Genomic DNA, 27,677 nt, shown 5'->3' with positions numbered 1-27,677 from the left:
GCGCGCCGGGGCGGGTTTTACGCCGTGGAGACGGCCGGCCCCGGAAGTGACGCGTTTCGTGGTGGCCGCTAGTGGTGTCCCCACGTGTAGGCGGCGGCAGGGGGGAGCGCGGTGTGGCGGATGTACCCGGGCGGCGAGTTCGGGCCCGACATGAACCCCTTCCCCTGGTACCCGCCGCCGCCGGGGCTCCGCCCGCCCGTCTTCTGCCCGCCGCCCGCCTGGGAGCCCGGCTTCTGGGCGCCGCCGGAGAGCTACGCGCCGCCCGGCGCCTGGTACCCGCCGACGTACGGGGAGCGCCCGCGGGGCCCGCATGCCGGTAAGGGGGGCGCGGGCGGGCCGCGGCCTCCTCCCCCCCGCGCCGGCGGGGCCCCCGGGGCTGCCCCCGTCCCTTGTCCTGGGGGCTCCGCCGTGCGCGGGCGCCGCCGCGGTGCGGGCCCTGCAGCCCCGGCTCGGGGCCCGCCGGGGAAGCGGAGTGTCTTTCACTGGCTGCGTGCGTAACTGGCTCTCTTTCTTTTGGCGACGCGCTTTGCTGAAGGGGGTAATGGCAGCTTCCCGCAGGAGTGGCAAGGCGAGCAAGCGCCGGGGTTTTATAAACGCTCTCCGGGTGGAAATCACAAGCAAAAGGTACGAACTGCGTCTGCCCGGGTGCACTCGTGTCCGAGGTGTGCCGCGGGGATGTGTGCTCTTGTCTGTGCCTCGTAGTCTTGTAAGAGAGAAAGTATGTAACAGTCAGTCTGTAAACCCTGACCTCACTGAAGGAATGATGTGGTTGTGCCAAAGGTTAAAACAGCTTGAGTTTATAATAACTTTTATCTTGCTGATGCCCAAATGTCCAAATAGATTCACTACGTTTTCAAGGCCTGACAAGCCAGATCACCTTCGTGTGGATGGTGGGAGAGAGGGATCTCTGCTGCCCTCTGAGCATTTGTGTGTCATGTCACAACAGGCACAGATTGGTGGGGAAGAGACTTGGGGATGTGGCCCTAGGTATCTTCCCAGATGTTGATAAATCTGTGCCTGCCTGGTATGTGTTGGCAGTAGCAATAATTAATAGAAAAATGGTAGCAGGAAGAATCAAGTATTGTGTGATTTGTTTGGAAACTGAGGGATTTGAACTTTAATTTCATGATACTTTGGCTTATCTTAAAATTTCTGAAACACATTTTAATTCATGAAGTTATTATCAAAATACTCATGAGGGTGTTTCATGATTAAGAATGGGGTGTCTGGTAATTTTGTAACTGCTATCTTGAAAGTACGAATGTGTCTTTTTTTTTCTTTCTTTAGCAGAACAAAAAGAAAAAAGAGCCAGTTTTCTCTCATTATTGTGATACCTGTGACCGTGGCTATAAAAACCAGGAGAAGTATGATGAACATGTTTCACAACATACACAGGTTAATTAGTTTAGCTTTTCTTATTTACATTTTGATTTTTAATTTCATACCTGATATGTATTTAGCTTTAGTAACTCGTTGAATGAGAGACCTATCAAGAGATTCATGAGCTACAAAAAATGTTAGCGTGTTTTCTGAATGCTGTGTGTAGGGGAGATTTCAGTAATATTTCTGGATTTATTGCTGAAGTCATTTTGATGTCTCTTTTGTGAAGTGTTCTTAAGTCATAAGAGTGCTATGAATTAATTCATTGATGTCAGTAGGACATGGTAATATTTTTGTGTGAAGAGGGTTTATGTGGAAAAAATATTTTAAAAATCTACTCCTTTATTGCAAGTGACTAACAAAATTTGAAATCGCAGACCCTTGGTTGCCCTTCTTTTAGGTTAACTTCACATTAAAGTATGAATTTAAAAGTATGTTATTGCTTTTTACTTTTTTTTAACAATTATATGTTTGTTTTGAAACTGTGTAACTTAAAAGCTCTGTGCAACTGTGTAATAATCTGTCACTGATTAAGTTTGTTTGAAATGTACTTGAATGCCTATTATAATTTGTTTGTATCACTTAGTAGAAAAATGTTAACTTCACCCCCTTACCTTTACCTTACAGTGCACAGAAGAAGGTTGCAATTTCAATGCACATGAGAAGCTAGTGCAGATACATTGGAAGAATGTAGGTATCCTAGCTGAGCCCAAAATATGAGTCTCTGCAGTCTTTAGATTGGTCTCTTTTCTTATACTTCTAAAACTTTTCTTTATTCTTCTGTAATGAAGAAGTACCACCTCATTCTAAGAGCTGAAAATCTGTGCAAGGAAATCATGTAAATGAGAATACATTGACTACTATGTTTTTTAATGAGTTCACTATCTCATTGCTATGCCCAACCTCAGCAGTATTGGGCATGCCAACAGTGTCATGCTAATGTAGTAGGTGAATTTTCTTTTACTTTTTTTTTTTAAACATGGGTGAAATGCTTTTTCCTTAGGTGCATGGTCCTGGTGCCAAAAAAATAAAGTTAGATACTCCAGAAGAGATTGCTAGATGGAGAGAAGAAAGAAAAAAGTAAGTAGGACTTGCAGCCTGTGAATTTGTTTTACCATATTTTCTCTGTGTGGTGCTTGAAAGGCAGTAGCAGCATGTGCTTAGCTAATGCTAAGTGATGAGTGTGCTAGGTGCATAGAGGTTAATTAGATGTTTATAGTAGGAGGTGAAATGTTTGATTTGGGTACCCCCAGGTCAGATGATCTAGTCATTCCTTGTTGCCTGATCACTGAGATACTTTAGGTCAGAAGCAAAAAAGCTAAACATCTGAAATGTTTATTGACTGACTATAATTCTAATACTTCCCATTGTTTAAGTTGCCTCAGTAGAGGCCACAGGGAGGTCTCTCAGTACTTTCTGCATTACTTGACACACTGGATGAGAACAGAATCTGAGAGTGACTATTTCTCCAGTAGTCTAACTCATGTTGAATCTGGGGTGCGAGGTTAAGTTCTTATGTAAGTGGTGCTTCTCATTCTGTGATGTTGAGGTGACATTTAGCTTCCATCTGTTTACCAGCATTGGAGTATTTAAAAATTCTCAGTGTATCTCCTTAGACCTAATCCCACTGACTTTTCCAGAGATAAACAGGGTAAAGTCTGCCCCCTTTTTTTTTTTTTTCAGCAGACAAGATGCACTAGACTTTCCTCACTTCTGCTCCTGACTCAGACTGCAGTCTTGTGAGTGGTCAGTTCAAGGCTTTTGTCCCCATGAGCATGAGTCCTTTATGCAGAGTGAAAAGTGACATAAATATAATTGCAAGATCACTTTACACTTTGATACTTTCACAATATACTAGTCATCCTTTTTTACTGAGTGTGAAACCAGTTATCTTCACTGAAGTCTTATTGATGAACCTGGTGTGCACTTATGTCAGAAAGCAATGCTAATGCATCCTTCTTTTGAACTTGACTTCCCTTGACACTTTATTACATAGTAGCTTTGTAAATGGAGTGGGGTGGGGAGGGAACACAGGGGGGACTTTTGTTACCTCCAATTACTTTCTGCTGTATTCAGAAACAAAACTTCTCCCCTTGTAGTGGGGAGGAGCAAATCCCTGTAAGAGAAGCCACCTCTAAAGGAAAAGTTTAATTTTTTTGTGCAAAGGAAATTTTTCACAATGTCGGCACATCAGAGCAGTCCACTTTATTGTTGTACCTGCTGTTCCTTTTTTACAATGAAGGTAATCTGTAGGTTCATCTTAAAAACAAACAAACAAAAAAACCCACCCCCCCAAAAAAACCCACAGCTTTTGTTGCTACAAAAGCACTTTTTCTTTTTTTTTTTTTCCTACTTTGTCCTCTGTTTAAAATGTCATTGTAAACTGGACAAAAATTGTTTGGATTTGTGCAATTACATACTCAGTTTAGTTTTGCTTACAACAATTTCTTTTAAATAAAAGATGTTAAAAATGAGGATTTATTTTTCCTTGTTTTCACCATAGATACTGTCTTTTTTCAACTATGGTATTTACAAAGGCTTTATTACTTACAATGCAAAGCATTTAGAGTGTTAATAAAAAGCATGTTGTTAGATTTATCTGTCTTGTGAAGACAAATATGTGAAATACTTGCATGCAGTGTCTTCACCATTCACTTTCAGCTTTATATACAGAGATTTCTATTTTGGGAGGTTTGTGGAATTGTTCCTGTCTGGTGGCTAATGCTAAGGTTTAAGTGTTGAATGATGTTTAGGGCTATGTATGTAAATATATGCTATACTGTATGCTAGAGCATTAGGGAAACATGAATTGAATGTACAGTTATGTTTTGGGTACTGTTTGCTTGGAGTGGGGGGAGTTGTACGCTGAGTCAAAGTAAAATGTATCTACAGTTAATTGTAAGGATGATGCTGGATCTTTTTTTCTTAGCTTGAGTTTTTGGAAAATCTTTTGCTGGATATCGCTTTTGCAGATCAGTGTAACTTGCCTGGGGTACAACATTGCTGAAAACCTTTGCTTCCTGTGACATGGTGAAATAAGTGGAAATGAAGTTTTGTAGTTACTACCACCACCAAAAAAAAAAAAGCAATATAGAATTAGGACCTTCTAAGCCAAGCCCACTAGATGGAGCAGTGCTGTGACTTAACTTAGTACTTCTGTTGCTGTATGGGCATCTTGTTTAGCTATACTGAATGAGGGAAGAATGACTACCTGGGTGGCTTTTCTTACTCTCTGTACAGTGAAGGAGCTGTATGAACATTTTTTTCTTTTTTTTTTTAGAAGAAAGGGGAGGAGCAAAACAACAACAAAACTCTGAAGCTTTTTGTGAAGCAAAAATTGAGTCTCCAGGAAATAAACTGTTTAGTGCTGAAGGTCTCCTGTTGACTCACAGTAAACACTGCATTGTAAAGAAAAAAAGAACACCAGGGAGAGTCTGAACTATTAGGCAGTGTGGGCTTATAGTGATAGGAAGAGCCTTTTTTCTTTCTAGAAGGTCCAGTCAGAGCTAAGAATGAATCTTCTTAGATCATCAGTGATATGTTTCTAATCAGGTCACAGTGATATCATGTGTTTATTTCCATGCTGCACCCTTAACATTTCTGCCTTGCTTGTTCCTTCAGCCAGTACAAATAATTACTTGTAGGGTTGAGATTTTCTTTTTAATTAGCTTCTGTGTTGCTCAATTATGCATCCTGCTAAAATCTATTACAAAGAATCTGTGTTTAAAGTGCAGCATTGCTTATTTAAAGGGAAAAGAAGGGAAAGGGGAGAGCAGGTAACAGGTGAGTATTTTTGCTTAAAGTATGCCCTCTCTGTTTTGCTGTCAAACTCCATACAGTGTCCTGTTCATCACTGCAGCCTTTGTGTCTCTCTTTACCTAAAAGACTTTAATGGTTTATGGCCTACTAAATCTGAAAAGCTGAGCGATCTAGAGTTAAGCAGAGAGTCATGGAAGTGAAGCTCCACAAAATCTTAGGACTTCTGTATGTTTTGCAGACAGATGGTGTGAAGTCTGACATCGACTTTAGTGATTAAAATTGTTTTGTTTTGTGTATTCTCAGTGTTTTTTAATACACAAACTCAAAGGGAGTTACTTACAGTGGATGTACCGATGCATTTCCTTAATGTGTCAGAATGTGTTATTGCTGTCTTTCATTCTTTCCAAATGAAATCTGGATCCTGCTAGCCCATGTATCCCAACTGTTCTTGGGCAAAGGCTATTAGAAAGAACGGAGCAAGGCTGTTCTCATGTTAAGCCAAATCTTCAAACTTTAGTTTTGCCTAGGTCTGGATGTAACATTACAGGATCTTCTTGATCATATGTGATGCTTGCTTCCCTCACCCCTTTAATCTGTTGTCTTCTGGTCCAGTTAGGGACTGTCTGCTGCATTACTTATGGAGTCTTTCATGTGCTGAGTATGTACTCAATGAACAAAGGCTGATAATGTCGACAAAACTAATTTTTGCTAATTTGTGGTCCTGTAGTTGAATAATAACCCTAGAGTAGCTTGGTTTCCTCCCCGAAGGTGCATTTGTAGTAGTAAACTGTGTGATGAAGGAGAATAATATTTTAACACCTGGTAAAAGTGGAGAAGACAAAACAAAGTGGATTGATTGTATTGGTAGATCAAGGTAGACACAGATGAAGTAGCTAGGTTTACTGTGAATTGCTGGTGTGCATTAGCAATAAAATGCTTAGCAGTCTCATAACAGTATTTATCAGCTCTCTGGGTCATCCATGTCCCCTGTGGGCCATCCATGTCCACTTTGCTGTTGGTTGTGCATACACAGTGAAGGCTAGTTCAAGAGGCAATTTGGTCACAGTGCTGCTCCTATGAAGCTGATAAATTTGTATTGCTCTGGACCCAGAAGTTCATTGTCTAGACTGCTGTAGAAACATTCTCTTTTTTTGTTAGATGTCTTCCTAAACTTGGTCTTCCTGAATAAGAATTCTCTATAGCAAAAAACTTCCCCTCTTTTTGGCCTCTCTTGAATACTTTGTGACTGTTCTTGGATTCTAAAGTTTACAACGTATGGGTCTCTGCCATAAAGTTGTAGATCAAGACCATAATGTTTGCATTGTAGGCATCTGCCTCCACTTAGTGAGCAGTCTGATTTTGCTGCCTCCATGGGTAGCTCTAGCTGATGCAATAAGCTTTATCAGCAAGTTTTGTTACCACATGATTTGTGCGTCTATACAGAAATACAGCGTAAGCTCAACCTATTGCCTGACTCAGAAAGAACCACTGTGAATTCAGTTGCTATGCACAAGTCAAACAGTGATAGATAATGGGATTTTTTTGTATAGACGATCTCTTGCAGAAGAGTTCAAGCAGTGGAACTTTCTAGTGTAAGATGCAGAAAGCTGAACTGACGTTGTTATCTTTTTTAAATGTTCTCCTGAATTTACCAACCTAAGCTAGAGACAACCAACCTGTGTTTCTTTAAACCAAATGCAACTGTCAAACAAGTCTGTGTACTTCCTGTGCTGTGGCTATGGTATGTGATGAGATGTGCAGTTGCCCTGATGTTGAGACGCTGAGGTGGGTGGGCAACCTTGGTCCATACTTCTACTGCTTGCTCCCAGCAGGGGCTACTGGGGTTGACTTGGCCTAGTCACCCTAAGACCTGCTGGTGTGCCTATCCCAGCCTCACCACACAGCAGAGCGCCCGGGGAGGTGGGAATTGCTCTACCTTGTACAGAGACTGGTGAGCTGAAGACTTGAAAGTCTAGATCTTCCTGGCTAGAAAATCCTTAGATTGAAAAAATAAACCAGCAGCCACTTATTCATTGTGAATGAAGCAAAATGCTCAGTATAGTCAAAATAGGGACATTCTCTGCACGAGGTAGAAGCAGTGAATAAAATGCTATTTAACGCTTGTGTTAAGGAGACTTGGAGAAAACAAAAGCAATTCACCGAAGTGCTGTCACATGCAGGCATACTCAAGCTTAAGACATGAGCTCCCTATAACTGTTAGTTATCGCCTGTGTCAACTGAACGGGTGGTTTAAGAGAAATCTGCCTGTGTTGGCACTAAGTTGAACTAAAAGCATTCATGGAGTCCGTTGCTGTGGCTCGGTGGAGGGAGTGGTAACTCACAGGAATGAAAGTGGGAGGCAGTCATTTCTCAGATCATGTTGTGAGAGCGTGTCTGAATGTGTCCTTAATCAGCATAACTATGGGAGCACTTTGAAGACTTGTTTGTTCCAGGATTAAGGGTCTTCCTTTATGTCTTCTAAGGGGGAAAAAAAAGTGATTAAGACAAGCTTGGGGTTGTTTTGACCATAACTATTTATTTATGGCTCTCTCCTCCTGTGGACATTACTTATGTGAAGGAAAACACTTTATCCTAAAACTATGGAGAGCTGCGAAGCACAGGGGTCTTTGTGAATGTGAAGCTCTTGAGATTACATAATTCACTCAATGCTCGCTGTTGGCTGAAGTGTTATAACACAGATGAAGAAATGTAGCTAATGGGGAGGCACTGAGATAAAACATCACATCCTTATGCTCTCTTGAGAGCTATATGTCTGGATTTCTGGGAGAAAGCCAATGAAAATAGATTTTTGACAGCTCATATTTAAGTCCTCTTAAAGACGACAAGTCCTGTAATAGATTTAGGTGTGTCTTTTAGAAAATGCCTCATCTTTTTCTCTTGATACGTGATTGAAGCTGTCACGTATCTGTGTGAAGCTTAGCATTCTTGTAAAATGGGGAGGGTGCATGTGATAAGATTAAATGTTTAAAGATAGGTGTCCTTTTTGATAACTATATGTAGTGACTAGCAGTTTTATGTTTCTTGTTACTCTGTTTTACTAGACTTAAAATATTTATACCTCATGTTACTGTCCAGAAGAAGTTTCTTTTGTGTGTGTGTGTTTCCCATTTACTACCTTTATCTCAAAGCACTGGGATTTAGCTAATTAATGTTTACAGAGCAACCAGCATAGCCATTTTAGGGCTTTGACAGTAATTTACAGCAGGCTTGCGTGTTAGAACCAGTGTGGCGTTCGTCCGCAGGGAAGAGCAGTTAGGGAGGAGGGAGGTGGGGGAATGAAAGAGAGGGATAGTTTGTGAGATGATTATAACAGTAGATTTGTTTCGATCTGCATGACTTAGCAATTTTTCTTGAAGCCAGGAAAAAAAAGTGCAGTAATATTGGTGAAATAGAGGTCAGCGTGCAAGCACAATACTGAATATTGCTCAAGAGGAAATTTGTGCGCTTTTGTGTAGGTGTCACAGTAAAGGAATCCTGTACGTCCAGAAGCTATTCTTACAAACTTCTTTTGGTATTAAAAAAACTCAATGGGTTTGCTAAAGGCATGTAGTACCTTTTAAGACCTTTCATATACTCCAGATAAAGCACCACAAAAATAAAATTGCAAGACTAAATGATGTTCTATTGTGCGTAGGGGCCAACAGAGGGTCCACAGGCATGACTAAACTTTTTGCCTGTAACTCATTTGATAGGTAAATCTAATAATGCCTCTTTTGGTGTGCATGCAGGTGTTTCTTTTTCTTTTCTTTTTCTTTTTTTTTTTTTTTTTGACATCCATGTATATAAATGTAAATGCATTCTGGTTTCTTTTCCTCACCAATGCCTTTTTTAAGAAGGAAACAGTCTGTTACACTTCCAGGAAATTCTTTTAAAAATGCATCAAGTTTGTGTTTATATGAGATATTAGTTAATTCACCCTCTACCAAACTAAGATGTACAGTAAACCTTCTAAGAGCAGGTGCATTTTTTTCTTTTAGAAATTTTCCTACTTTGGCAAACATTGAAAAGAAGAAGGTGATGCAAATAGAGAAGGAAGAAAGGGGAGAAGTGCTGACTACTCCACAGTTTGGGTAAGCATTTTGAGGCAAGCTTTTGCACTTTGCTCCTAATGAGTTCAGAAGTACACTCCTTCACTATGGTCTCCAAACACTTACTGCTTTCACTGTACACACTATCTAGCTGTCCTTTAACAGAGGACAGGTCTCTGACAAATTGCAGATGTAATGTTCCTTTGTTTACAGTGCTTCATAGTACATTTTAATCAAATTAAACAATTACATTAGAAACTTGATGTTCTCACTGAATTCTGTACTCTGGCCTGTTTTAAAAAAACACAATGTAATGGCCATTCATTAGAACACCATAACCTTGGGCTGTGAGTAAGAAATAATGGAGATGGAATTCACACAACATAATGAATCTACACGGTCTAATCCTTTAATGCCTGAAGATGGTCAAGAGAGACTTTATGACTGGATTTGGCTTCTTACTCCCTTCTTCAGATAATAAATCAAAGCAATGATCAGCTGAGGAGGGAAGATGTAACTTTATTTTCATTTTCATAGCTGAATTAGTGCTGTTGTTACTTCTTTCTTCTACTCTCTGTCATCATTATCTGCTGCCTTTGTTCTGGGCCTAATACTTACCCCTCTTGGATTTTATCTGTTCTCTCCCTCATACTGTGAACTGTTTTTCCAGTGTAATCTCTGCTCTTTTCCTTCCACTGCTTCTTCATTAGCTTTACCTTAGCACCTGTAGGAAGACCACTTTTTATTTTAATGTTGGTATGATGATCCTTGTCCCCAGAATATCATCTCTTTAAGTGGAAAAGCTGAGCTGGAAGGCAAGACTGAATTTGGCATGGTAGAGGCTTTTGTTAAATCCCATTTGCTGTTGTGTGGAAAGGAAGTTGGACTTTGCCTGCATTAAAAGGGGAGTGGGGGGAAGCCTTTCACCATGGTAAATCCTTAGAGATAAGCAAGTTGCACCAGTGCAGGATAGGGTTCATGCCAGGCTAGCATAAATAGTAATAGTTACTTGTATATTGTACAATAGCTTGTTAAATAGTAATAGTGCGAATTGCCTTGGTGCAGAGTGTGTTTGAGAAGCCAAGACTACTACCTACCCTCTCCAACTGGTTGCCTTCCATGACTTCTGAAGGCCTCTAGGAAGGGTTTATAAAGGACTGCAGTAAATCTTCCTTGTCCGAAGGATATGAAGTTGCAGAAGAACTTCGGACTCAAGGAACCAAACCAAGGGCATTGAAACTTAAAGCTCTGAACATATGGAATTGTGTCTGGAGATTCTGATAAACAAAGATGAGTTATGCTTGTTATGGTAACAAAGTCTTTGATGTCTGTAGGTTTTTTGGTAACTCCTGTGGTTCTGCTAGTGAATTGAGTCAGACACAGTACATGTCAGCAATCCCTGACTTATCTATTACATGTGTCCATAACTTTACAGCTGGAAAACTTTGGAAAAAACACTTCAAAGTTATTGGTTGTTTGCTTTCACTTGGTGACCTTTAACTCTGAGTTTAGAAGTCTCTCTTCTTCCCCACCCTCCCTGAGCTACTAGTGCTACAGATCTGATATACTGTCCAAAAAGCTGTCATTTGTCCTTTGTATATCAACAATAAAGATTCTGGAACTGGTGTTTATCTGGCAAAATTACTGATGCATGAGGCAAAAATAGCATACAGCTTGTTCTCTGCAAGCTGTACTATTAAAGCAAATAGCTCAGTAAGATTTAGAAAGGATTAGATACTTAACACTTCTACAGCACTTTCCATTTGTGGTTCTCTGAAGTGCTTTACAACTATTAATTCTCGGCATCCCTGCATATGAGATTAGAGATACCGAGGACCACTCTAGCAATCTGTGTGGTGTCTTGCAACAGCTGATTAATAGCACATAGCTCTTTGCTGCTTTTGAACAGAGCGTGAAGAATACATCTTTCAGTAGAGGAAGGCAGAAGACAGACTGGCATTTGTTGGGATGTCTTCATGACCTTGGATTTTCTTTCTGGGTGTTCAGTGGTCACATGGAAATCAGAATGTTGGTTTTATCCCTTAGTCAAGGACAGCATTTCTTTTGAGCCTGTACTTGCTCAATATTTTAGGCTGTACAGCAACATGCCGAATTTAGAGCCCTCTTGTGCAAGATACTGTACAAATTCATGGAGGTGAATTATCCAGGAAAACACTAGTGTGCTTTTGTGGATGAGACGTGCACAGGAAGGTGGTGACTTGTCTTGCACCACAGGAGAACTATGGTAGATGATTCTGATAGAGCTGAGTAATGGGTGTTAGAAATTGTTATGAAAGGACTGGAGAATGAAACAGAATATACTTGGTCACTAAATATCTCTAAAGCCACTTTGAATCCTGTATGTGGTTCTTCTCAAGAAGGAGAACTGCAAAGTTTTGGAAGAGAGGAACCTTAGTAATGGGAAAGCTTCTGTACAAGTAAAGGGGTGGTTTGGAAAGGTTCTCCAATAGAGGTCTAGAAAGTTGCATAGGGGGAAGAAGTGAATATAATAAAATTATTTGCTCTTTCTTGTAACTCAAGAAAGTTGGGCTTATCAAATGACTATTTCAAGCATCAGAACGAAAACATCCAAAGGAGGTCCTTTTTCATATAATGTCAACACCTTGCTGCAAGACTTCAGGGATACCGTAAGTTTATACAGCAACCTATATCATGGGGTGCAAAACCATAAGTGTCTTGGACCATATCTGACTAGAGATATCTGACTAGAGATATTCCCAGTGGCTGCTGAAAACTGGAAAAATAAACTAGAAATGTGACTGCCCTTTTTTGTGCTCTTTACTCTTTTGTTTCCTTATGTATGCTCCTGGCTGCTGCAAGGTGCCAGGTTAGAAGTACACCTTTGGGACTGTGCTTGCAGATGCATGACTCTAGAAGCAGGGAGAAGTTTTGGGAAGAAGCTCTTGCCCAAGTATGGTATTATAGCCTTGGCTAGGGATTACAGGACTTCTGCCATGCTGTAGAGAGACTGCTGGAGAGAAAGTACTGAGCAAAATGAACCATGGGGCTCATTCAGGACTGAAATTTTGCATGTCTTTTATGGTTGAAATGTGTTGATGATCGTTTGCAGCCTTGTTTTGCTGAACAGAGTTTCTGTTGCTTGAAAAGAAATATTTTTAAGAAGCTGAAGTTGTCACTTCTTTTATATTTGCCTTTCTGACTAATACAATACACCCTATCCTTGTAGCCATGGATTTTGGAGAACAGTTTGTTAGGCTGTTCACGTATCTCCTTAAACATTTCTTGTGTGGATAGAATAATCTGAAATATTAGTAAAACTAGCATGCTGTGCTTTTCCTGTAATTTAGGAGTTGTGGGGATTTTTTAAATATTTTCTTGATAGAAGTTTCTTTTTTTTTTTCTTCCTCCTTCTCCATCAAAGCAAAAAAGATGAAAAGGCATTTGTTAGCTAGAGTCAAGGATAGGTAATCATTGCGATTGACTTGTGTCAGACGGCCGGATGGATTTAATGCAACGGGATCCTTCACTGAGCTATAACTGGAAAAAGGAGATTTCAGCAGTGGAAGTATGCTAATAGCAGATGCTTCCCTTTTAACTCCACATATGCCCTCCCTGTTATGAATCCCCTCATTGCTTAAGTGATGGGCATATTGGCTTTATAATGTAAAATGAAAATGCTGGGTCCTCACACTGTAGATGATGATAAAGGATATTGCTTAGCCCTCATACCCTTGTTTTGTGATTAAAACTTACGAAGTTCAAACTTCTCCCTTAGATTTCAGCTTTGTCCCATTACCCTGTCAATGAGATGTTCTATCACTGCACGTGTGGCCTGGTACCATCTGTTAGCTGAGCTGGAGTAACTCCTGGCAGCACATTACACTGCTGTACCTTGAGTGTGGGCCTGAGCCTTTTGGTTATTTCAGTTGATTGTAGGTTGTCACTTCAATAAAATTTGCATTTCTCTTCTCCAGCAAAATGAAGGGGATGTGGAAAGCTCCAGAAGATGAGGAGAGGTCTGGGCAGCAAGGAAGACAGAAGAAAAAGCAAAAACGCCAGTTCTGGAAGAAGTTTAAGAAAAATGGTGGAGGTGATAATGTGCCATCACAAAAAACTCAAAATGCAGCTAATGGACCAGAAAACCATGCATGTGAGAGAGAAGATGAAAAACAGCCTGCTTTGGAGTCTCAGGCATGCATGGAGGACATGGACCCTCTCAGTCTACTGGCAAACAGTGATGTTGGTAAGATAAAGGCACTTGGAGAAGTTTTATTTTAAGTAGCTCTAGTGGAACAAGCTGTTCGCTAGCAACTTCTGGGGAGAGCTGGGTACTTATAAAAACATGTAAACTGTGTCCTTGATTGGAAGTGGGCTAATTGGACCTGTTTATACTGGAAAACTCTATTAGTAGAAAATCGGTGAAAGTCTTAACAGTGTGTTTGGAGAATACTTAGCCTGCTGTCTTTTCTTTGTCACCGGAATTGCTGTGCTTTGGCTTGAATAGTTCCAGGGTCAGCAGAGTCATAAACTTGTAACTTTGAATTTGGTTGAACATCCCTAAGTCTAAAACTTGCTTTTAGATTCAGGCCACCGTCTTGTAAGAAAAGACACGGTGTGATTATTGTGAAGACTGGCTTAGTGCTTTGTCTAAAGAAAAAAGGAGAGGGGCAACTCTTGCATTTCAAGGAGCTTCTGCCCTAGTAGGCTTGGCCTGTTAGAGAGGAAACAGTATCTTGTAGTCTTTCAGAGTGGGAGGTCTTTCTCCTGTATGTGTGTATCCTACTGACACATGTACATATATGCTGATAGGAGGAACTAAAACCAGTAGGCTTGGCTGACGTGGTTTGAAAACAAGCTAGTGGAGTTATATAAAGTCCTTGAAGAGGGAGGAAAACTTTGCTTTAGAAGAACATTTTAGACACTGTCAACAATTAGGCACGTAAGTTTGCTTGTGAGCCAAGTTGGTTGTGTTATGAACATATTGAGAAAAACCTAGTGGATACCCCTTACATGTGTGATTCTCCCGTATGAACTAGGAAACATTGACTCTTATGCTGTATCATCAAGAAATCTTTAGATTAAAGAGGAGAGGAAGTTGGGATACAGGATGTAGGCATGTCATGGATTTGAAAAATATCCATGTTTGGTATTTCTCTTATTTAGTAATGCAGTTTAATACATATATAGATTAAATCAATACTTATTGATTTAACAATCTTATTCTACATGTCATCTGCAGAGATTAGGAATGATTTTTTTCGTTCAACATGCTAATTAGTTGGGAGAGAGAGTGATTTGAGCCATAGGGAAGTGATACGGCAGTCATTTTAGGAAACGGAGTAGGGGTTGGTACTAGACAATAGAATTTTGTATTTGAGGCACTGTACAAAAATGCTTGCTTTCATTGTTGGTGCTCATCTTTGGACTGAGCTAGCTGCTGTAGGAAGACACAGTTAAAATTTACACTGCCTTTTTGCTGGAGAGTGGAGGGGATACGATAGCAGTAACTGGGAGGCTGCCTACCTGCATTTCGGGGATGATGATGAGTCTGGCAAGCAGAGTGTAATGGGAGAGGAGAAGAGAAAAGAAATAGTGTCAGAGTTTTAAATTTAGATACTGAAACTTTTGCAGGCTACTCAGGGTTTTGGAAGTGCTGCCAAAAAGCTTGTGTGCAGCATTATATGTTCTGCCATAAACATTGCACAATAGCCTAAAGAACTAGCACCAACTTAAGTTACTAAACTAACTTGTAAATACGAAAATCCTTGCTAAAGCCAAAAGAGGAATAAAGTATTTCCACAATAAAATTATTTTTAAAGACTATTAAATATCTTTTTCTGTTTTGAAATGCACAAGTAAATCAGTTTTGTTTTCACATTCTCAGTACTGTTGTAAGTGAATTATTAAAAGAGAAAAATACTGACATTTTAAATACCAGGTTTTGCTATATTATCTAATTAGATCTTGGTGCTCTCTGCATGTGACTCTAAAATATTGCTTCTTTAATTCTTTTGAGCATGTTTTGTTTCCACATGCTGGCAGCAATATAAACTCTACTGATATAACTATTTATAATATAGTGAGCAGTGATGTAGGGCTCTTAGAATATGGCATGTAATCTGACTTGACTAGGTATTTTTAGCAACAAGACTAGAATACATCCCTTGGAAAGACAACGTCTGATGTTGAGGTTTTCCTCTTGAAAACATAATCTTCAGTTAGTGGGAATAAGAACTCAGCATCCCCATGCAATTTGTTTATTCCACTAATCTCTGTGTGTTGGAATACTAAGTATGCTTAAATGTAACTATTTTCCCCATAGTCTCTCCATTTTATTTAATGATACAAATCTAATTATACCAAAGTGTAACTGTTTTTATAAAGTAACTTCAGTTAAAATAAGTAGAAAAAGAATGTGCTAATTGCATACTGCACATTAAAAAATTACAACTCTGACTGTAATATAATATTGAGGAATATAACTGAGGCATAAATAATAACAAACATGATACTACTAAGTAGAATTAAAAAAAACATTTAAAAACTTAAGATTTTTGCTGTCTAGACACATTTTGTTGGAACACTTGAACGTTCTTAACGGGAGCAGCAGCCCTTTCTGCAGAGGCAGTGTGTTCTTTGCCTAATGTATTCATCCAGGTTCAGTTCAGTGGCTAGTTCCTGCTAGCCTAGAAGGAAGCTAAGAAATTGAACGGGAGATGGGGAAAAAAAATTCTTTTTGATTTGTGAACAGAAACAGTATAAGAGGATTAGATCTGTCAGCTCTAAAATTGAGAGATCTATTGAACAGAAACAGTCAATTTTATTTAGTGCATAATACTTCCTAAATAGGTTTTACAATTGAGTAGAAAATGTATCCCAGTAAACATATTTCTCTGTTTTTAGCAAATGTAAAATAATATTTTTAGCAGTTTTGGAAAACTGTTTTTGCTTATCAAATTGACTTCTAGTTTTGTGTCTAACTGCATTTAAGAAAAGCTTAAAGAAAATAGAAGCAAAAGGCACCCAACCCCAGTGTGGCCCTTTACCATTTTGAATATGATAGAAGTAAAAGGTAGCTATGAATCAAAATACTTGAGAATAAATTCCTGTGCTTCATAATTGCTTAAGTATACGCAGACGCATTATATTCTCCATTAGAAAAACACACCACCCTTAGCGTGAACTTCCCATGCAATTGCATATTGACATGGTTACCAAACCAATGTGAATCAGCTCCTCTGCAAAGAGAGGGCAAAGCAAACAGAGGTAGAATAGTAGTTCCTATAAATACATGTGCATTTAAATCAAAGTTGCTTTACCAAGTAGCAAGAGCTCCTCTAAACCAAGTTGCCATACTGCTGTTGATATATTAGACATAAATAGAGGTATAGTTGTAATTTTAAAAATAAAGAGCTTGTGTCTACTTCTGTAATATCATCTTCTTAAGAAGTATTAGGCAGCTTTCCTGCTATAATATTCAAGCTTAGGCAGATGGGGGATGGGACAGGGCATGATTCTTTTCTCTGTGAAAATAACATTGCAGCCAGTTTCTATAGGCTCCTTTCTGAGAATGTTTCTAGTAGAGGGTTTTTAATATTTTATTTCATATGTATATAATATATGAAATGCATATACGGGCCTATTAAGAAATGCTTTTCAGCAAACACTGCTGGAGTTAGCAGGGGGAAACTACCTGAGAGTCTTTGCAAGATGGTAATGCATGTGGGTCCTTTCCAACAAATTCAAATCATCATAATTTTATAATTTTATTTTTAGGAAGCCTTTTCTGGTAGGTCCTTTCTGTTTTCCTGGTATGCTCAAATTAGGTGGTCTTGGTCCATTTGCCTCCTGTCTTATCTTCTTGGTATTCTTTCTCAAGGGCAGTTTTAGACTGTAAGATCTCGTTTACTCATGCATATCCATAATGCTCTGTAGGGATTTAGGTAGTTAACTATCTGAAGTACTGCTGAAAACTGATTGCCTAATTTGTAGGCAGAGTGCCCTTTAGAAGGGTTTTTACCATCCAAAAACTTCTTTGCCTTTTAAATTCTCACTTTAAATGAGGAAATTCTCCTTTTTACATTATTGGCTTTTGAAGCTGCCCTCGCTGGACTAAATCCAGCAAGACTTCAAAACATATTATGAAATCCTTGCTCTTCCTTTACCTGTGGTTGGTAATAAAACCTATAATTAAATCCTCTATGTGAAGATAGAACCAAAAAGCCCAAGGTTTTTGTTCAGAGAAGTCAAACTCTTTGCTCCTGTAGCTTCGCCTGCAGGACTGTAAGCCAGTGTTTAAACAACTTTGCCACGGAATGTGATTGGAGAGCAGGCAGGTGTCATCCGTCCATGACGCTGAGCGATGGTGCCTCACACCAGTCTTGCTTACTGCTCAAATGAAGATTTAATAGCAAAGCTGGCTGTTAATGTACAGGAGCGCTTGGAAAAATCCCTCTCACCTTTTCTTTCCGTGCAGAATCCGACAAGGATGAAGCAGCTGCTGAAGACGGGAAGCTGGAAACAACTGTTGTTCCCAAGCAGGTCACCTCGGCCCTGAGTTCGTTGTCGGCCAACTATGGCAGTGCGTCTGAGAGTGAGCCGGAAGGTGCGAACGAACCGGGTGAAATTCCTCTGGCTTTTTCCTCTCCCCTTCTCTCTTCCTTCACCCCAGTGCTGTGAACTGCAAACACAGATAAAATGTGATTAGAAGTAATTTTTCCCTCTGAAGGAGGGGGAGTTGGAAGGCTTCACATTTGGCTTTCTGCCCTCTCCCATTCCTTTGTCCAGGCCCTATATATTTATAAATGCAGCATTTCTGACTGCAGCACTTGATGCCTGTGCCCCTAACTCCTGCAATCTGTGGGTTGTCACAGTTTCAGTCAGAACCTATAAAAGTCTTTTCTCAAGAAATCGTAAGTACTGTAAAGAAATCATAGGTGTTACAGAAGAAAATACAGCATATGAGCCGAGACTTACATTAAGCAAAGATGTTAACATAGTGCTGGTTGAGGCAGGGGCTGTATCTCAGAAATACTCTCCGGTTTGCTTGCAGTGGCAATGCATGCTAGTACTGGTATGTCATGTGCAAAGAGGCTGGGATGAGTAGAAAGATAGGTCATTATTATGCTCCTGGTCTGTTTCCCCATTTTGACCCCCAGCTTTGAGCACTAGACTGGGTTACTGTGTAAGCCATTATTTTTACAAGTACAATGATAACTCCTCATCTTGAAGAAGCACACAGAATTTAGCATTTGTGCAGTCGGCCAGTGCACTGCACTGGAGTGGCCTTGTCCACTAGGACTGTGCCGCATCTAATTCCTGGTCCTTTTTCTAGCCCTACAGCATACTTCAGAAAGTCCAGAACAAAGTTTCCTGAAAGATTGGGTGGGTTTTTTTCCCCCCTTTGTTGTTTGCCTTTTCCCACCACTGTGACCTGACTTGAAGGGTGGAGATAAAATTTATTTGCTTAGGGTGTGTATCATTGAACTTCCCAAGCCTTTTGGAGGCAGGCAGTTGGAAAAAAAGCAGCCTGTCTTCAGTCTCACTTCAGATCATACTTGGGGAGTGCCAGGAAAATGCTGTTATGCTCTCCCTGTGAACTAATTTCCATGTCCTTAAGGGCTTTTTCCACAGAAGGTTGCTGGGTGTTGCAGTAAAACTTGAACTCTGTAGTGCTTGGATTTGGTGCTTCTCCAAGTGTGTGCTGTGGCTTGAAGAGGAGAGTTTCTCTTCTGCATCCCATTTTTGTAGTATCTATGCTTGCCTCAAGTTTTGCTGCAGGGGAGGGGGCTTTGCAGTATCAGTGTAAGGTGGAGAACTCTGCTGCACCTTGTTTTATAGATAGTCACTATGCCTCATCTCCCTAGATGGCTTAAAAGTTATAGAGCATCTGACAGGGAAGGGAATTGAGCTTGGGCATCTCATGCCCTAATTGCACTGTGATTCTCTTCTCATCAGTCAAATTTGCAGCAAGATACTTTAAACAGGAAGCAATGCACTTTCAAAGTGATCACAGGCAGAGACTTAAGTCTGTTCAACTCTTGATGCTTCCCCACTCCCATATAGCTGACTTTAAGCATCTTGCTTTCCTTTCTGTGAATATTCAGAGAATATTCTTTGTATTTAAAACAAAAAATCCAGACTCCTCCCTTTCTCCAAAAAGCCTTGCCCATCTCTACATCAGGATAGGTGAGTAAGAATAGTACTAATGAACTGCCAGTGCATGGGGATATAAGCATGTTAAAGAGGCCTTTAAGTTTGAGAGCTGAAAATGTTTTCTTTTTCTTTAAGAAGTCCCTGTCAAGATTGTAGCAAAACTTGAAGAAAACCAGGCTGTGCTCAGAAATAGGTCTCAAGCTACAAGTGTTCCTCAGAATCCAAATCCGAATCAAGAATGTGCGGAATCTACAAATACAACGTTAAGGAGCTCGAATTCAAATGGAGGTCTTCCCAGAGGCCCTGATAAATGGGGGAAGAAACCATTACCTCTTCTACCGAAGCGGCGTCCAACTCTCCTGGAAATGGTAATGATCTTAGTGCTAAAATAATGCCTGCTCTACAGCAGTAGCAGTATTTGTGAGCAGTTCTGCTCTCCTCGGCAGGAAGTTACAGTGGTCTGTTAACAAAAGCCCTGTCTTAAAATAGTTAAGTGAGTGTTCTGCTCAGCAAAAATATAGTTTAAATAGATAAATAGAAATGCTTTGGTGTGCATTCAGGTAATGACTGACTTCGAGCAAAGATGACAACTTAATTATGTGCCTAAAGTGAGCAGCACGAAGGACAAAAACCTTTATTCCTCCCTCTCCCCTTCCTGTGATGATATCCTACAGCATGTGTGTGTGTGCTATTCTGATCTTCCTCCCCTTGCTCTCAGCTTTGCTTTTCAGCTGCCCTCTCCTGATTGAGCACATGGTTTTGTTTCAGATGCAGTCAGAGGTCTTGTAGATAAGGGTGACTTAAACTGTAGACTGCTGTCGAGCTGCAATGACAGATGTGTGGGTCTCTTCTCTGTAGGCATGTTTAGAGCAGCCTGTGGAAGTGACAGTGCTGGTGTCTCTGAAGGGTAATAGGAGGTTTATAGGGGTGAATAAGTCCAAGGTGTTGTGATTCTGTTCTGAGTAACAGTCTGAAGCATCCTGTTTGGGAGCTTGGTGGCTTTCTTTGGTATAGACAAAGCTTTGATTAAGATTTTATTGCATTTAATACCCAAAAGCAACATGAGCTAGGAGGTCAGATGAGGTAGGCTACCTTTGGACTTCTGTAACTAGCCAGCATAATTTACTGCGGGCAGAGTGTGGGGGGAAAAGCCCCTAATATCAGTGCTCTGAAACAGCGGGGGGTGCTTAGGCAAGAGATACCTGAATGGTCCTGGTGAGCCACATCCCAAGTCACAGATGTGGGAGAAATCCCTTGATAGTCCTAGCACATATTATCTTTGCTGCCAAGAATTAAAGCTGCTAGTGACTGAAAAGGAAGTGTTTGCCCTTTGTTCAGCTCCCTAAGCGTCCAGTCATCTCTATCTCTTGCTCTTCAAAGCTGTTGGTGATCAAAGCTGTGAGGACTCAGAAAAAAGTCATATGCAGTCCCACATGCTGAGAGAAGTGGCATAGATGCCGAGGGAACTTTGGAAGCCTGAATTGTAGCTTGGCAGTATAGTCTGTTTTCAAAGTTGCATTTATTTGCCTTTTTTGGCCTTTTAATGTTCAGAACTGTTGTTAAGGGACGTGTACTGTGGCTGTGGATCGCAAAGGAGTGCCTGAGATTCACAGGTAGGCTTTTGCTGTCAGAAACAGTGTATGAAAATGTTGAGGAAGCAAGGTTGAAATTTTACAGTGAGGAAGCAAGGTTGAAATTTTACAGTGAATCACTGCTGAGAACTTCTCCAAAAAGTGAAGAAGTAGGGTTGCTTTGAAGAAGGAAAAAAAAAAAAGTGCAATGATGCTTAAAAGAAAGGAGGGGGCGTGGGAGATTAGCTGCAGAGATCGTTATTGACACAGTGATCTTGGGCACTAAGATGTGTTTGTCAGAGCCATCCACATAATAATGTGTGTTTAGCTATGCTGTGTGCTGACAGAATAATGAGGCCTGCATAGCATCGCTCTGCAGATATCCATCACTGCATGAAAAAATAGAATGCAAAGGTGTTACTTGTCCAGTCTAAATAAACTATGGCAGAGGTATCACAAACACTTTTTTGCTGGGTAGGGTGATGGTGCATCCCATCTGTGCCTTTGTGAGGCCACTTGAGAATTCAGCAGCTTCCCCAACTCCTACAAAGAGAACATCATTATGCTGTGTCTTCTCTACCCCAGTGTGCATCTATTGGCTTAGTTACAGGGGTTTCTGAAAGCCATTTTAGCTGCCAGTACAAGTAAATATTGAAGGTGAAATGTTTGCATTTTATAGGCCAGCTGTCTGTAATACATCTTAGTAAGTGGTCTAAATAGAAATATGCACACTTCTCAGTGGCTGGCTAGACCCTTTGTTGAAACTTATAACAACAGCAGAAAAGCTTCTCTGGGGCATTACAGGCTGAACTTAGCCAAGACGTTTACTTGATTATTTGCGAGAGATTTGTATTAGTCATAGATTTAGCTACTTGCTTTAAACCTGTAGATTGTTCAGAGTATTAGTTCTGCTGATGCTCTCAATGACAAAATGTCCTTCAGCTTCTGGCTGTTTTGTGTGTTTGTTCTCTCTGCCTCCCTCTCTGCCTCCCTCTCTGCCTCCCTCTCTGCCTCCCTCTCTGCCTCCCTCTCTGCCTCCCTCTCTGCCTCCCTCTCTGCCTCCCTCTCTGCCTCCCTCTCTGCCTCCCTCTCTGCCTCCCTCTCTGCCTCCCTCTCTGCCTCCCTCTCTGCCTCCCTCTCTGCCTCCCTCTCTGCCTCCCTCTCTGCCTCCCTCTCTGCCTCCCTCTCTGCCTCCCTCTCTGCCTCCCTCTCTGCCTCCCTCTCTGCCTCCCTCTCTGCCTCCCTCTCTGCCTCCCTCTCTGCCTCCCTCTCTGCCTCCCTCTCTGCCTCCCTCTCTGCCTCCCTCTCTGCCTCCCTCTCTGCCTCCCTCTCTGCCTCCCTCTCTGCCTCCCTCTCTGCCTCCCTCTCTGCCTCCCTCTCTGCCTCCCTCTCTGCCTCCCTCTCTGCCTCCCTCTCTGCCTCCCTCTCTGCCTCCCTCGAAAACGGGAGGAAATTCCTGGTATTTAGACGTATTCACTAACTTTGGCCACCGGAGCAAACAGAGAATGGTGGCTTAGTCCAAAAGAAACCATCAGATTTGTCAGCTTGTTTGACCTGCCTTAGTGCATTAATGGGGCTAAAAGAGTGATCCCTAAACATGTCCATGCTGGGCATGCGAGTGTTTTCTGTTGGTTCAGTGGGACAGTCACGTGCGAGTACTGTACTCATCCGCATCCCTTTGAGGCTTTACAGGCTGCATCTGCAGAGCACCGTCGTAAAGGTGCTGTTTGACCCCCAAACTGCACTGCTTCAGCAGCTCGCTGCTGCCCAAAAGGGAGGTCTCTCCCTGCCTCATGCTTTCTGGATGCCTGATCCTGCTTCTTTTGTGGTATGTCGAGCCTTTTGCTGACTCAGTTCAGCTTTCGAACCCCCCAAAAACATTAGTCCCTTCTGTCAGGTTCATTTTCTATTAATTCATGAGTTCAGTTGACACAGCAAGGAGTCTGATCTGCACAAAAGCTAGCTCAAGAGAAGGGACAGTGAGCCTTTAGATCCCTCTAACTGTGTTGTCAACTCATAGCCCCAAAAGCTGTGTGGTGCTCTCTGAAATATGCATGTTGACTTTGCCAAAGCAACTGTATATTGGTGGCAGAGCAGTGAATGTGGGAATACATGGCTTTCATGTGCTTTGGTAAGGCAATCTCCTGATCTCTGTTTCCAGGCCTTGAGAGAGAGAGCCAACTGTGTATGTTTAAAGATGTTTAAAATTGCCAAGTAAAGCAGTACATCTTGCTAGGCTTGCATCCACTATGGATCAGTAGAGGAAAATGTGCATCACTTTCTCTTCTTTCCTTCCAGTTACTAGCCCAGGACATCCGACATGAAAGGAATGTGATTTTGCAGTGTGTTCGATACATCGTCCGAAATGACGTGTTTGGACTTCATTTAAAGACAGAACCAGCAGCTGAAACGGAGGCTGGTCAGACCTCTAAAACTACAGCACAATTTTTGACAGACAAACTCAATGGATCTAATTACTCTTGTAGCTCTGACCCTCAGTTACCAAGAGGAGAACAAGATGCATTATTAACAGCCCAGAGTGAGAAAGCACCTGTAGATCAGACATCGCAGGTGCCTCACTCGGCAGATGAGGAGACATGGGAAACGCCAGCAATTCAGTGTGAGGAAGCACTGTAGAAAACATTGTGGAAAATACAGCAAAGGCTCAGCTTTTCTACCTGACTGACGTTTTTTGAAAGACATTAGTATAACAAAGTAATAATTAAAAAAAGTATATTGAGAACTGTTAAAAACACTTTTCTAATCTGTCCTGCGTGAGGTGACCTTTTCCTTGTAAAAATGGCATCCATATTGAGTAATTGCTTTTCCCCCATGCATGAGAAGTGGCAGTGGCACAGAACATGGTCTTCACTAGAATATCTGCTGATCCCTGCTTTTGAGCTTCAGAATTTGGAGCCCCTTACCTTCTTAAGAAGAAACAAGTCAGAATTTAAATCCATTGCCAGAGTGAAGTAGTGTTTGGATAGAAGGGTTCTCCCCCATCTGAAGTCGTAGCCTTGAGTGTCTGGAAGTATCTGAGTTTCTGGAAGTATCCGAATGTAGTTTTGAAACAATAATTCAGTGTCATTTTGTTTCAGCTATTATTGATCTGAAGTATAAAACAAAGAAATGAAATGAAAGAAATAACTGACCTGACTCCAAAAGTACTGCCCCTCCCTGAACTAATCTTAATCTGTTAATTAAGTGGAGAAATGGAAAGACAGTAAGGATGTGAAGTGATGCAAGAAGTTTTTTTAAAAAAAAAAAAAAAAAAGATGGGGGGGAGTGGAGAGTAGAGTCAATAGCTACCAACTGCTTGTGTCAGTGCTAAACTGTGTGTGGTTTTGGTGTTTTGTTTTGTTTTTTTTTTTACTTCAGGCACCTTGGTTAAACCATAGGCCTTAACTGCTGTTGTAGGCATTTCCTGACAGATGTAATTCTTGAAGCAAGCTTATTGTTGAGAATAATTTAATTTATGGAAATTTTCTAAACTTAGTTACTTGTTTGTCCCTTTATTTTTTATAAGCATTGGGAATTTGAGTTGGCCTTCTGGAAAAATGTCTTCCTTGGTATGTTTTTATGATGCTCGTACAGCATCTAGTGATTTTCTTCCTAGAATTGTGCAGTCATTCATTCTTCTGTGTGGTTGCACATACGTGAGCTGTTTTTGAACCCTGAAAAAGCACCAGCTAAGGTTTAGAAACAAGTTATGTCTTTTGATTACACTGTGCATTTGTTTGTCAGAATCCTTCTTGTCATGTGCAGGTGTGAGTTTGTCACATTGACACTGAAAACGTGTCGTGAAAGTAATCTATAGTCAAAACCTCCACTGAAGAGTAATTCTCCGCACTTCATCTTTTAGTCATGGTTAAATGTTGGAGTTAAATTGCCTTCTCAGGGATTGATTTTATTTATTTTCTTCTTTGATAGAAGCCTAGCCATCCATACCACTGCCTAAAATATGAAGATTCACATGGGGTTTTTAGTTGCCTAATAACTGTATTTACTGTCCTCTTGTTCTTTAACTTTGCCATTTATATGATGATGCATCTCACTTGCGGAGTGCAGAAAACAAGGAATAGCTGGCAATTCTGTCCCACTGCTCTGCTATTTATAGTTATAACTGCATACTGTGTTTGTAATGCACTGTCTAAATTTATGGAATTATATAAATATCAACACCCTTGTAAAAGTTTTGTGTTTTAAGAATGTACATGTAGAATAGATTGAAGCAGCAATCATAAACATTTATGCTTCCAAGGCAGATGATTCATTCTTACCATGACGATCCCACAAGCCATCTCGTTCTTACTAACTTGTATATGCCTTTTACAGTTTTACTGCAATGAAAATACCAGCAAAGGAATCTTGATCACAGATATTTGGCACTTGAGCAGAACCTGGTTTCTGAGTGAATTGATACCATGCTGTTGAACACAAGGATAACAACTGCACATGTGCAGTGAACAGAAATGGATTTGTTTTCCTCTGAAATTGCACTTTAATTAACCTTTAACATGCCTCTGTCCCTACTGAGTTGATGGCAGACTTTTCTTTGACTGCAGGCCCTGGCCCTATGTTAGAAAACCTTTAATCTGAATTCATCATATTCTTGTCATTCTGGATTTAAGAATATTAAACTTTCACACACAAAATAATGCTATGTCAGAAAGAAATCTTTTGAAAGGCTTTCCCACATGGATTTGAAGATATGGGTTTCTTTGGGGGCAGATCTGTACAAGGCCAGCATGGCATAAATCAACATTTGAATGATTTGTTAGGACTTGCACTGCATACATGCAAAACTGCAATCGGTGTTTTAGGGGTGAACCATTTCTGCTGACACTTATAGCAGATACATGGAGACATATGGTGCTGTTACATTAAAACATGAATTGCAGTCTTGGTCAACAAGTCAAAGTTCTCTATCCCTTCCTCTCCCCCACTTTTTTCTATTCTCCTAAGCCATGCTCAGGCATTACATCCTCCTTCCTGATATTCCAGAATGTGCTTTTTTAGTACTTTTATCCAACCTTTGGCTAGGAATGTGGCTGCCACAATAACCTTTTTTGACACTGTCAAATGCCTACAGGCTTCTCCTGTCCACACAGCATTCATGTTCTAATCTAGATTGAGAGGTGGGTTTTGTTTGCTCCTTCTTTATATTAAGATGCCTCTCTGGCCGTATAAGAAGGAACCTATTGTTTTTGATATGCTGAAGGAACTGATGTCTTGATTTATTGTGTTTTTTTTTTTTTAATTTTTGCAAGACTATTAAAATGCCCTACTTCTCAGGCTTTGTGACTCACTTTAGATAAAAATATTCCAGTGGCAGCCTTCACGCTCCTGAAATTTTATTTTTACCTTTCTTCTTTGATAACTTAGCTACTGAAAACGTAATTGTGGGTGTCTAGTTTAAATTCAGTACTCTTGGGCTTTTTTTTGTTTTGTTTCAAATCCATCTCACTTACTGAGCCAGAACAGTTGAGGAGAAAATCAGATTTCATAGCTTTTTTTAACCTATACTCAGTTTTCATATTGGCGATGCAACTTAGGCAAGCCATACTTTACTGTGAACAAAGTCACTTTTGCTCCAGCATGCCCGGATGATACTGGAGCTGATACTGTTAAACATCTTCATTAATGACCTACATGATGGGACAGAGTGCACCCTCAGCAAGTTTGCAGGGACCTCAACTGGCTGGAAAAATGGGTCTATAGGAATTTCATGGGGTTCAATAAAGGGAAATGCACCTGGTGAGGAATAACTCCACGTACAAGTACAGGCTGGGGGTTGACTGGCTGGAGAGCAGCTTTGCAGAAAAGGCCCTGAGGTCCTGGAGGACAAGTGGACAAACCACCCAGCAATGCATCCTTGTGGCAAAGGTGGCCACCAGTATCCTGGGCTGCATTGGGCAGACCATTGCCAGCAGGCTGAAGGAGGTGATCCTCCCCCTTTACTCAGCCCTGGTGTGGCCTCTTCTGGAGTGCTGTGTCCAGTGCTGGGCTCCCCAGGACAAGAAACTCATGAAGCTACTGGAGTGAGCCCAACAAAGGGCTGTGAAGATGATTAAGGGACTGGAACATCTCTTATATGAGGAAAGGCTGAGAGAGCTGGGACTCCTCAGCCTGGAGAAGAGAAGGCTGAGGGGAGATCTTAACAATGTGTACAAATACCTGAAGTGGGAGGTAGTAAAGAAGATGGAGCCAGACTCTTCTCGGTGGTGTGCAGTGACATGCTGAGAGGCAACGGGCACAAACTGAAATACAGGAAACTCCATTCAATCATAGAAAAAAACCCTTTTACTGTGAGAGTGACTGAGCACTGGCACAGGTTGCCCAGAGAGGATGTGGAGCCTCTATCCCTGGAGATCTTCAGAATGCAAGTGGACATGGCCCTGGGCAACCTACTATAGCTGCCCCTGCTCTGAGCAGGGGGATGGAGCAGCTGGTCTCCAGAGGTGCCTTCAAACCTCAACTGTTCTTCGATTCTGTGGGCTGCGGTGCGTGTACTGTTCAGTATGATTTCTTTGTGTAGACAACTGGAAGTTCTGCTCCTACTGAAATGACAGAGTAGGCAAACCTCTTAGATAGCCCACACAAAGCTAAAGCATAAAAGCTAGAAGTCAAATGTTGAAAGGGAAGGTACGAGCATCCAAACTCTAAGTCAATGACCTAGATTTGTATCCAGCATCTGCCTTTGTATGACCTTGGACTTCAGCTCTATGCATCAGTTTACAGAGAGGTAAGCTGAATGTAACACTTTTTACTCTCTTTGTGA

General features: G+C 41.0%; 1 protein-coding gene across 3 annotated transcripts; it reads left to right on the top strand.

Annotated features, from left to right (window-relative positions):
* Positions 1–9: 9 nt before the first annotated feature.
* On the top strand, positions 10–25,156 carry NUFIP1 (nuclear FMR1 interacting protein 1). Of its 3 annotated transcripts, none has more exons than XM_064504836.1 (10): positions 10–316; positions 536–624; positions 1,288–1,395; positions 2,008–2,070; positions 2,384–2,460; positions 9,138–9,230; positions 13,145–13,413; positions 17,647–17,775; positions 19,464–19,693; positions 23,195–25,156. In XM_064504836.1, exons 1-10 carry the CDS (start codon positions 121–123, stop codon positions 23,531–23,533), a joined length of 1,593 nt encoding a protein of 530 aa, XP_064360906.1. In that variant the 5' UTR covers positions 10–120; the 3' UTR covers positions 23,534–25,156. The 3 variants fall into 3 exon arrangements, with proteins under 3 accessions (XP_064360906.1, XP_025964274.1, XP_025964273.1); XM_026108489.2 differs by having other exon boundaries at positions 12–316; positions 1,291–1,395; positions 19,461–19,693; XM_026108488.2 differs by having other exon boundaries at positions 13–316; positions 19,461–19,693.
* Positions 25,157–27,677: the final 2,521 nt, after the last annotated feature.

Source organism: Dromaius novaehollandiae, chromosome 1 (assembly GCF_036370855.1).
Source record: "Dromaius novaehollandiae isolate bDroNov1 chromosome 1, bDroNov1.hap1, whole genome shotgun sequence".
In the NCBI taxonomy this organism is placed as follows: domain Eukaryota; kingdom Metazoa; phylum Chordata; class Aves; order Casuariiformes; family Dromaiidae; genus Dromaius; species Dromaius novaehollandiae.
This window is presented reverse-complemented; position numbering and strand designations above follow the sequence as displayed.